Source organism: Podarcis bocagei (genome assembly GCF_964188305.1).
Source record: "Podarcis bocagei genome assembly, chromosome: 3".
NCBI lineage: Eukaryota > Metazoa > Chordata > Lepidosauria > Squamata > Lacertidae > Podarcis > Podarcis bocagei.
In genome coordinates, this window is record NC_138127.1 from 52,046,658 (window position 1) to 52,058,128 (window position 11,471).

An 11,471-nucleotide genomic window follows, 5' to 3' on the forward strand; every position below is an offset into this window, starting at 1 on the left:
CAGCCAGTATGGCCAATGGTCAGGGATGATGGGCAGTCCTTGACCTAGGGAGTGGGGAGGTATGGTAACTCTGAGCCAGGAAGTGAACTAAGGAGGCCACATGGGAGGCGTCTAAACTTCACATGTCAATTTTAAGACCTTTAGCTGCACATCTGTAATTATCATACAGGTATGACTATTATAGGCAATCATCTGAATTATTATTCATGTTTCAAAGCAACTATATGGTACACACAATCTTTATATAATTCATTTTTGGTAAAGTGGGAATTCTCATGAAATTGTTTGACCTAGGGGTGCCCTGCATTATATCAAATGATGCTGTGAAGAGAACAATATACTGATTAAAGAGATACCTTTATGTCCTTCAGCTTTGCTAGTACATCAGAAGGCTAGAATGGAACGGCTTCAACGAGAACTTGAGATTCAGAAGAAAAAGCTAGATAAACTAAAAACAGAAGTCAATGAAATGGAGAATAATCTAACACGAAGGCGCCTGAAAAGATCAAATTCTGCTTCCCAAATTCCTTCAGTAAGTCATAATTTCTGGAGGTTTTAAACATGTATAAGTCTGAAATAGAATTTCAGTTTAAAAATGGTAATGATACGTAAAATACACTTTGCTTACCTGCCACCTGGTTCATACATCATGGTAAGGCAAACTATGGCTCACTGGAAACGTGCAGGCTCATGGAGGTGAGCTTACAGCCACTTTGCTCCTCCCTGTACTGAGCTAAGATAAAGCTCGTTTTTGTGTTTCCAAACCTCAGTTTGTGGTTACAGTATCTCCTCTCTAAACAAGCTGTAACCAGGACTTAACCATGAGCCCAGGTTTGGATAAAACTTTGACTTATCTCAGTGTGGCACAGAAGTTAAAACAAAAAGCCAGAGAGGAACAATGTGAACCTGTTTAGCTTACCATGATGCATGAACCAGGAGATGGAGAAGACAACTTTAAAAACACAGTCACATTTTCAGTCATGTGTTCTGAATGGTCTAAAGGAGAAGTACTGACTCTGGCAAGCCAGTTATTTGATTGACTGTGCTTATGTGATACACTTAGAATTATTTTGTGATGTGAAAGAAAAAATACTTCCAAAAGTATTTCCAAAATGATTTTTTTAGGACTGTCAACAAGGAAAAGTTATCACTGATTTCTGTGTATCAGCTGGTGCTTTTGTAATTTCAGTAATAATCTGAATTCAAAATTCAGTGACTAGACACCTCATGGGAATAAATACCCTCCTCTCAAGATCTGATGGGATTGTTCTTTAACAGTTTTGGGTTGAAGATGGCATGATTACGCTTAAATCACAGTCATCACTAAGTTTTGTTGTCCCACGTATAAAGTTAGTAATCTAATAGACAGCATTGTTCTGTGTTTTTCAGCTTGAAGAAATGCAACAGTTAAGAAGTTGTAACAGACAACTTCAGATAGACATAGATTGCCTAACCAAAGAGATTGATCTTTTTCAAGCAAGAGGTACTGTACTATCAGTATAAATAATAATTTTGCCCATTTAGCTAAACATTGAAGGTTTGAGGTTTATAGAACATGTAAATAATTGATTGATGCATTGTGTAATTCAGTTGTTGCTAACATTTTATTGAGCATTTTCATAACAAACAAAATGCCCAACCTTGTCACTGTTTATCTGGGATTCTTTGTTTGTAAAAGATCAAGTCTACATATTTCAGATATTGATGAAAATAAAACAAGGATTTAGATAAGCTTACATACAAAATATAATTTCTAAAGTTACTCTCTCACCCTACAAATAAAAGCCTTGTAAGTTTAGCATAGAATAGAAAGCAGGAAGACAATGCAAAATCAGCCCTTTCCCCCCATTCCTGATTCAGAATGGCTGGGGTGGTGGTGGCTGTTATTCCATTTCCTCTTCTTCAAAGCCTAAAAGCTATGTTTAGTTCTTCAGAAGAATAGGGCAGGGCTAGGTTTGAAAAAAAAGACATGTTAACAGACTTGTTCTTATCATTTTAGCAACCGGAGCACAAATAGACAAACATTAGCTTGGTGTTTTTCATATTTGTAGTTCAAAATAATACAAAAAAATACATGGTTCAGGGATTACAAACAGTTCTGAATATCCAGCTGAGCTCTCACCAGGTAAGCATTATTTGAAAGAAATAAAAAATTCTTAAAACCAGTAGACCAAATTAAACCTGAATAAGACAAACAAGACAGCTGTTGGGCACTTAGGGTAAGACTTCCTATTGCTATATCTATTTTCTGGATTACTTAGAGAGCTCCAAGCTTGTTTTAATCTAGTTATACAATTCTATGGTTCTATGATAAAATCCACAATATTCTACATGAACACAAACATATTTTAGTTTAGTTTGTCTTATCCTATTGGTGAACTTCAATGTTAGTTATGTCTCAGTAGGCCCACTAAAACCAATGAACTTAAGTCCATTGATTTCAGTGGGTGTACTTTGGGTGATATCCAAAACATGTTTATTGTCTTGATTTAGAAAAGCAAAACCTAATATTATTGACGCTTCACCTGAGGTATAATGTAAAACCTGAAGGTTGCTGCAGCCTGGCTTGCTCATCTTTCCATTGGACTGTTTTGACTGTCTTCAGCTTTCCCTGCCCCCACTCCATACTTTCAATTAGAAAATGCCACCTTTGAATGCTTTTTAGTGAGCCATATATGGAGCACAAAATTGGTAGATTGCATTAGGTGACCTCAGAATTTTTCCTTCAACATCAGTGAAGATCTTGTCTTACACATTCTGTAATGCTTCTGCTTTAGCTGCCTTCTTGTACTAACTCTTTCTTTCATTGTGTTGTGTTTTTTCTGTTTTTCAGGACCACATTTTAATCCCAGTGCCATTCATAATTTTTATGATAATATTGGATTTCTAGGTCCTGTGGCACCAAAGCCTAAAGGTACTACTGCTAAATTTTCTAATCTAAGTTAGCATCCCTGAAATCGAAACATTGAGCCCATTTATTGTAATATATACTGTCAGTTCTTCATCATAAAGTTATTTGATGTCTGCAGCATACATGTAACCACTGTTCTCTGTTGCATGCACACATGCAGACAGCTGGATCAGTTCTGCTCTGTCCATGTGCTGAAATTGCTTAATTTTTGTTCATTTTTAGAGACTGAGAGGATTGTCTAGCCTTAAGCATATGGAAGAGGAAGCCTTTTTTGCAATTGAGTAGTGGACTGAACTTTTAATAACACAGCAGTAGAAATAATCAACTTATTCTACTGTGTAATACCGAATACTGCAGGGGGTAGGTGGGGAAAGCTTCACAGAATTTAATCTCTCCTGTTTATATTTAAAAATTGTTCTCTTTCTCTTCAGCAGATCAGAGGTCCATTGTCAAAACACCAAAGACTGTACCTGATACAGAGGAATACGAGGGAAATCATTGGAGTTGTACTGCTTGTACTTTTTTAAATCACCCAGCCTTAAACCGTTGTGAACAGTGTGAAATGCCCAGGCATTTCTGAGCCAGGGAGGCTCACTTATCTTCTGTAAATCCAACCTTTTGACTATTGTGTCATTTCCTTGGGATAAATAATCATTTATGCATAGGATTTTGTAAAATTGAACGTGTGACAAGGTTTATTACTAATGTTAAATGTCATGCTACAGAGATAATACCTCAGTGTCGTGCTGCAGGCAGCTGAAATTCATCAGCTGGAAGGTAATCTCCTGAAAGACTTGGTTGCCAGCTGCCTGAATCATGTACAGTATTACCAGAACCCCAGTAAGAGTAACTCTCATCATGTTCAGTGCTTGGGTGTTCCCCAACCGCCTTCCTCCACAGATGTCACTACTGAATTTTGACAGGGGAAGGGATTAGATTGCTGGCTTTTGGGTTGTTTGTAAAGCTTTCAGTGAAACACTACATTCACCGAGGAAATGGAAAGGAACAAGCTGAAAGTGTGTTAAACTGTTTGCTGCCGCATAGGGATCGTGAATTGTAGAACTTCACAAATCAGTGGTACTCTTCGCCTTGTCTTCCCAGCAAAAACACAGCTCTGCTCTGTGAAGACGCAAATCAGTACAATCATGTCTGAAGATGAAAAAGAAACTGCATGCTTTGTCTGTACAATACTCACAGTGAATACCCCCAAAGCTTTTCCTACTGTACATAGCTCTAGAGCTGCTTTAAGTGCCTTTCTTTTCTTCACCTTTTATTATTTCTTGTACTTCTTAATGTATAGTGTAATAGTTTTTGTTAACTTTCTTTTTCCCTTTAAGTGATTATGCACGATCATGACCCTTTTTTAAAAAGCTTTTGATCTGAGAGAAGCAGTGCCTTAAAATAAGAGCAATAATAAACAATGCACAAATAGCTCTCCACTGCCTGTTCTGTACGTTGCTCTTGTAAATGCTGATGATCTGTGAAGATCTGCAGATGCAGCATGGTGAAAATGCAGGAAAAGTTGGAGTATATGCATATAGTTCACTCTGTACACTGATTTTTACGGTGGGTGACACAATGTAATATTTTTGTCTGGCACAAGGAAACAGAAGTTTAAAGTATGTTCAACCCACCAATGGATCAGCATCTTAATATGCTTGCTTCATCTGCTGGATATCTTGCAAATTCTTTAAGGGATTATTACTGGGGAAGTACATACAGTACACAAAACAGTAGCAGTAGCATAAAACATCAATGCTATCAATATCTTGGCAGCCAGTTTCTAAACCCGATTTGGTAGAGAATAGCAGTAGTGTGAAATACAGGCTAGAAAAGAGAAATCAAGCAGACTTGAACACTGAAGCAATACTAAGCATCTCTCTTATTTTCATAGTCCTTGTTCTTTGATCTAAAGGAAAGGATTCAGGTGACAAGGAGCACATAACTGAAACCACAAATGGTTTTTTAATGCTCTCTTGCATACTACAAAAATGATGTAGCATCTCTTAGGATAAGACAGGAGAGAGTGCTTAAATGTAGCAAGAGACAAAGTAGACTGTCACCCACTGTAAATAATTTCCAGTGGACATTTTTAACAGGAATTTTACAAGTGATCTATGAATACAAAGGCCTTTGTTTTAAAGGCTTTGAATTTTTTAAAATATGGGAATAAAATGACTATCCCAAGTAATTAGTCAGTAGAACCAAAGTACTTGCATTGAATGCATTTTGTTTATTAAAAAAAGCCTTGTTTTTCAGCTTCATCTGCAGTTCTATGTGAAGATTGACAAATCAATTTTTACCTGTTTTATTAATAAAACCTAATTTGGATATCTTGAGTTGATGGTTTTGTGATTTAGCTGGGTAAACTGTCTTTGTAACAGATAAGTTATTTATAAAAATTAAAAAAAATATATTGTAACCTATGGTTTTGTGTCTTTTTAACCTAGTAGTCCAGCTATAAATTCAGCCAAATAATAATTGAAGAGTGTAAACATCTTGTGAAGATAGGAACCTCTGAGATACACTTAACATTTCTGCTTCTGAGAAGAGGAATGCATAGATGATGATGAGACAGCTGTTGCTTTTATTCAAAGAATTTATAGACTATTTATGACCAATGCATGATTTTCAGTTTTGCTACTGCAATCCCTTAAGCTTTCCTCTGGATATTAGGTAGTATTGCCCTTTAATGCTAGAATCTGGAATGACACTTTTAACTTGCAGTTTCAAATCAGTTCTTCTAGAGGACCCATAGTGAGGTTTGTCCAAACCACTTGCAGGAGTTTTAGCACTTTTTAAATGAAGCACAAATATCCATGTTGCTTTTTTAAAAAAACGTGGTACACTAAACAACTGAATCTGGTGCAAAATGAACTGCTGCTTTATGTAACTGAGGGTAGCAAACTGATGCAAATGGACATCCTGAACAAACCCTAAGATAATCCTTTGGCTCACCATTGATCCTTCAATCTGGACTCTGTTTATCTTTGGAGTTGCCAACTTTTACAGCACAAACATATATTAATGGGTATCCAAGACCCTTTCTGTACAAAATAGTGGTCTTTCATGTGGGCAAGGATTTTCCTCAGACAGTGTCAGGCCCAGGCCAGCGGTAAGTGCTAGCAGAGTTCTAATTAGCGTGATTTTCAGGTGCTGAGAAGAAGCTCAAGAGAATTGCAAACGTAGCTTATATGGACAAGATAACTCCCTAAACTAAAAGCATTTGGGAGTATTGTGAATTAAATGCTGTAATGGCACTGCTAATGCACTGTAAGTTTACATCTTGTGTCAAATGATGTTTCTGTGAATTCTACCTACTGTGAGTGGATTTTCCCTTCTGTAGGGAGGGAAATACAATCTTGTGTGGGTTGTCCCTGCCCATCTCACCATTGGCAGAAAATAACTTTTTTGAGAGAGAGTGTGTACCTGGGGCAGGGACAACCCCTTTATCTCCAGTTCCAGCTTCCTGACTGGTGTGATGTCTTGCCGGCTTCTCTAGGCACAGCAAAAGAGAAGAGGCAGGAACGCCATATTGGAAGGGGTTTTTCTTTTGTTTACTCCTTGATCCTACTTCCGCTTCTTTCTGCTACTCCTACAGGGTTTTTGTTTTCTCCAGGCTCTATAGATCTCCTCCTGCATGGCATCCATTGCCTGGGCCTTTTGTTTTGGGCCTACAGCCTGGGAGGCTTTCTGGATGTTCTTGGCGGGATGGGGGTGGGGAGCATTGGAAAGAGCTTAAACGGACGAAAAGGACTTCTCTCAGGAGGAGAGTTGTTTTTGGAGATGGAGTCACTGGGTGCCTGAGTAAGAGCTCCTGCGATCACCCTGACTCCAGTAACAGCGGGTTCCTCAGTCATGCAGGTATGAGGGATTCTGGTAAGCTGGGAAAAGGGGGAAGGGGACCACTCATGCCTACCCACCCCTTGCAGGATGCCCCCCTTTTGCTCTTGAAGGGCTGACCTGTCTGGGGCAGGCTCTGGGCTTACCTGCAGCCCCACAGCCTTCCTCCGCCTGCCACAAGCCCATCACGGCCCCTTCCGTAGGGGCAGCAGCAGGGGAAGGGCCTCAGGAAATCAGCCATGGAGGAAGCCATCCAATCCATCAACTAGTTGGAGCTCAGAGTGATCAGACAGGTCTTCCATCACTTCAGGAGGCTGATGGGGCAGGCATGTACCTATCCGCCCTGACAACCGAGGCGTATAGATGCAAGGAGGGTGGGCAAGGAGGGTGGCAGCAAGGCTCAGACCCTCATGTAGGAGGCCACCATTCTTCTGCTTTGGGTGGGTAAACACCCAGAATCCCTGTCAGCAGAGCACAGCAGAGCCTCCAACACTTGAGCAGTTGGGCTCAGCCGTCGGCAGCTCTGTCAGGTGGAATGGAGTTCCACAGGCACTCAAGCAAATGGTAGATCGCTTCGACTCTCCAAGGTCCTGTTGGCAAGTCCAGAGAACCAAAAGGTGGAGCAATGGGCTAGGGTTCCCTGACTCCTACCTGGTCAGTGTGTGTTGGGGGGGGGGGGACTATAAGCCTTTACTTCCACAGTACCTATTCAGAGATTTCTCAAGTGGGTCAGATTGACCCCAGGCCAGATAATTGTAGGGGGTCCCTTCTGGTTAAGGACGACATGGTTTGCAGAACTCATGGCTCTTATCAGTGGCGGAGCCTTGGCCTAAACCTTACAGGAGCTACCTGTGGTGGCAGGGCGACGATTTGACCTTCGCCTTCCACCTTCATGAGTCATTACAAGCTAGATACTTATGCCTCAGTGGAGGTATCCTTGGGAGACAAGTGGTTCAACAGGTGTTTAACACCAAAAAGGTAGGGCCCACAGCGACTCTCACTCGATTTGAGAACTGCTGAGATACATCCCACACAGGATCATATTTCCCTCCCTACAGACATGTACGTTGGTACTTACCATGATAGTTCCTTCTCTGTAGGGAGCTTCCCAGGTACTGTTGTGTGCATGGGAGAGGTCATCAGACACAGAGCATGGGGAGGTTGCCCAGGGGGGCAGACATGCCTTCCCCCAATGTTCAGGGGCTTCCTATCTCCCTGCCCCTCTTGCTCTTTAGCACATAACGGGGGGGGTCCCCCTTCTCCCCTTCACCTGTACTATCTAAAGAGGGAGGCCATTAGGGCAAGCTTGGGACAGGGGTCCAGGGAACAGAGAGGCATGCCCCACTGGGACCGCTGAATTTCCTGCTCCTAACTCTTTGGTTTCCTTCTGTTCATTCCTGACTGTACAGTTACTTGTTTAAGCACACATTGAACTGGAGATAAATGGGTTGTCCCAGCCCCAGGTATATGCTTTTTTTAAAAAAAAGTTACTTCCTGTCAGTGGTGAGATGGGCAGTAACCCACACAGGATTGTATTTCTCCCTACAGAGAAGGAACTTATCACAGTACGTACCAACATACGCTTTTATCCCCTGCAACCTCCCTCACCCCTATACCTCCCAGATCTTTTCCCCAACTCTCTAAGGGGGTGCAAAGGGGAGGAGAAGGGGAAGTCCCATGAGGCAAGCAGAAGTCCCAAATGGGTATCACTTCCTGAATTTAGTTTATTAAAGTTTAGTTTAAACTTTATTTAGTTTGCTATTCATACTAGTGTTTGAAACGCACAATTTATTTGTAGAATGGCTTGTTTGTTTATTTTTTAAAATTAACTTACACATTGAAGTTTGTCAAATTGTTGCACTTGGCAAATAGTTAATTTGCTCTTCTTAGGCTTCTCATAGCCTCGTCCTTTGTTTCTTTACTCTGAAAGATAAGCCCTGCTGAACCCCTGCTTCCGTTTAAGTAGGCACATGACTGTAGTCCCTGTCTTCAAAGGGTATATACCGTACATTGTTTTATATAGCATTTGAAATGTGTTTTCAAAGATTTTCAGGCTTTGGGGATGCCTGTGCAAGAAGAGGGAGGGAGGTGTTTCTTCCAGGTGCCAGGCTGATATTTCTGGCTGTGGAGTGTCAACACCAACTCTGGCCTCCCCTCCATGTTGGCACCATCTGTTTCTGACTAAGGTAGAACCGCCAAAGAAAACCTGGCCTTGCATTCCCTTGCTGCCAGATCAGCCAGCTGAGAGGCTGGGAAAGGAGAGGTGGGGGAGGGGGACATTCAAATTCCTGGCTCTCGGAACCTGGGAACGCCTTGGCTCCATGCTACTTCCCACTCCACCCCATGAAAACCTCAACCTGCAGTCACAGTTCAAAGACCGGTGTGGCTTAAGATCAGGATCACCAATTCCATACAACAGTAAACCAGGAGATGGATCTAGCTTGAGGTGGCTCGCTGTGCTTTTTGCCCATTTATTTCCATAAGCTATCTGCCAATCTCCCATTCCCACCACCCTTCTGAGTAATACCCCTCCCCACCTTCTCACTATATAGAAGGATCTGGCAACTTCTGTTTCAGTGTATCTGAAGAAGTGTGCGTGCACACGAAAGCTCATACCAAGAACTAACTTAGTTGGTCTTTAAGGTGCTACTGGAAGGAATTTTTTTATTTTGTATTTTAAGTATTGTTTTTAAGCAGCTTTTATTATTTTGTATTTTATGTTTTTAAATGTTGTAAACTGTCTTAAATACCACCTTGAGAGAAAGGCAGGCTTTAAGTGTGACTACTGCTAAAATATATTTATTCATGTTGAATTGCTACAGCCTCAACAGCTTTTAGCAATAGTTGGGTTTTTTTCTATCAAATGTATTAAGTTTGATGCCTTCACCCCCACAAAAACAAAAAGTTAAAATACACGCAGGCCAAATATTAGATCCTGCCTTTGGCACTACTAGATACGTCCTGCCTTGCAGATTCTGGCTTCTATATTGTAAACTAGGGTGACACCACGTGGTTTTATGTGTGTACTCCACTTTAAATTTTATACTAACTAAATCACATATTGCTGTATGCTACTCGCACAAAGTAGGCTTCCAACATACTTTTGGTCCTATGTGCACAAAGTAGGAAGCGAATAAACACAGAGACTCTGTAAGCCAACTCTTCTAGTACTTCTTATCTACAAACCCGTGATCTTGTCCTACAATTGTGAACTGGATGTGACCTTCATCTCAATACCCTTGTCACCTGTGACACATCATTTGATGGCAGAAAGAGGCTGTTGGTTTCTTTTCATCATCAGTGCATTCTAAAAATGGTTTGCATCTCATCAGTTATTGGATGTTCAGACCTGTAGAAAAGCAAAGTCCTGGGCCTTGAGCAGGTGTACATTTTTATAGCAACCTGGATGGAGGTCTAGGGAGGTTGGGGCAAATAGACAAGAAGCAGGCAAGTCACAAACACTGTATTGTAGTCTGCAGTGGATTCTACAGTCATCAAGTCCCCTGGTCACTTATGTATTAGACCAGCCTTCTCCAACCTGATGCTGTCCAGATGTTTTGTACTACCACCTAACTGGGGATGATGGGGGTTGTAACCAAAACATCTAGAGGGTACCAGGATGGCAGAGGCTGTACTAGACAGGGTCAGATTTGCCAGCTATAAATCATCTGTTCTCTGCAGCTGATTTTCATTCCTTCTTCTTGTACAGCTTTTAAATTTGTAACTTTAACATGGAATTCATCCCGTTGGTTAGAAAAGGAGTTCTGCATGTCACATAATGTACAATTATAATTGCATAGTGAATTAGGGGTTTTGTGGTTCCAAGTTCTTATCTAGACTATGTTTGCTTTACTGGAATAATATTTTTACTCGTTTCTGTAGCTTCTAAAATTGTATTATCTCATCCTTAGATGACCTCCTGTGGGAAGCACACACTTCTCATCTGATGTTGTTTCTGGTGCCAATAGTTCTGTGTATTTTGGCAATGTTGAACCATATCTTCCAAGTTCTCTTCCCCACTGTAATTTCTCCACCACTGCTTGTGTGGTAGTAAATTATGGATCACAGTCTTCCATTTGTATTGAGTTTCCATACAGTAGCAGAGCCATCATCACTCTTTCTGAAGCACTGAATGATCTCAGTCCTCAGTTTGAGGGGGAAATCGCCTTCAATTGTTTTTCCTTTAGTCTGGTTTCTCTACATAAGACAAATGCTCCACCTTTTTTCAATTACTCTGAAAATTTTGAAATGTCAAATGTTGCAGTGCCGTGATTCCTCTCTCACTGCACTTCAAAAAAAGTATTAACACCTGGCTAGTTGTATGAGAATATGGATGGGAAGCCGGATTCAAATGCAACATGCCTACAAGTACTGTTCAAATAAAGTTTAAATACTTCGAAACTGAAAACTGTTTGGGTTTTTTTGTTCATACTTTTATATCACCTATTCAATTGTCTGTTCTCTAGGGGGTTCACAATATGTTAAACTTAACCAGCAAAGCATTAGGAGTGTTATGTTTGAATTCCAGATATTGGTTTTGTGGTAATTTTTGACTGCCTCTTTTGAGTTCTGTTTTCTAAGCACTTCATAACACAATGCCAATGCTTATTTATTTGTTTTTAAGTCAAGGAAAGTCCCATCAATGAAGAGATTTCATTTCCAGAACCATGACTCCACGGGGGGGGGGGGGAGAGTGAAGAACCATAAGAGATTAATA

General features: G+C 40.7%; 1 protein-coding gene across 4 annotated transcripts in view; it reads left to right on the forward strand.

The window, feature by feature from the left end:
- Positions 1 to 5,333, forward strand: part of TAB2 (TGF-beta activated kinase 1 (MAP3K7) binding protein 2) — a 51,392-nt gene extending 46,059 nt beyond the window's left edge. For 3 of the 4 annotated variants that reach the window (XM_081187208.1, XM_081187210.1, XM_081187209.1), the window contains exons 4-7: positions 372 to 532; positions 1,390 to 1,483; positions 2,834 to 2,914; positions 3,343 to 5,333. In XM_081187208.1, coding sequence (XP_081043334.1) covers positions 372 to 532; positions 1,390 to 1,483; positions 2,834 to 2,914; positions 3,343 to 3,491 — 485 coding nt within the window. In that variant the 3' untranslated portion in view covers positions 3,492 to 5,333. The remainder of the gene's footprint in view (positions 1 to 371; positions 533 to 1,389; positions 1,484 to 2,833; positions 2,915 to 3,342) is intronic. The other variant, XM_081187211.1, reaches the window with a different exon arrangement.
- Positions 5,334 to 11,471: the final 6,138 nt, after the last annotated feature.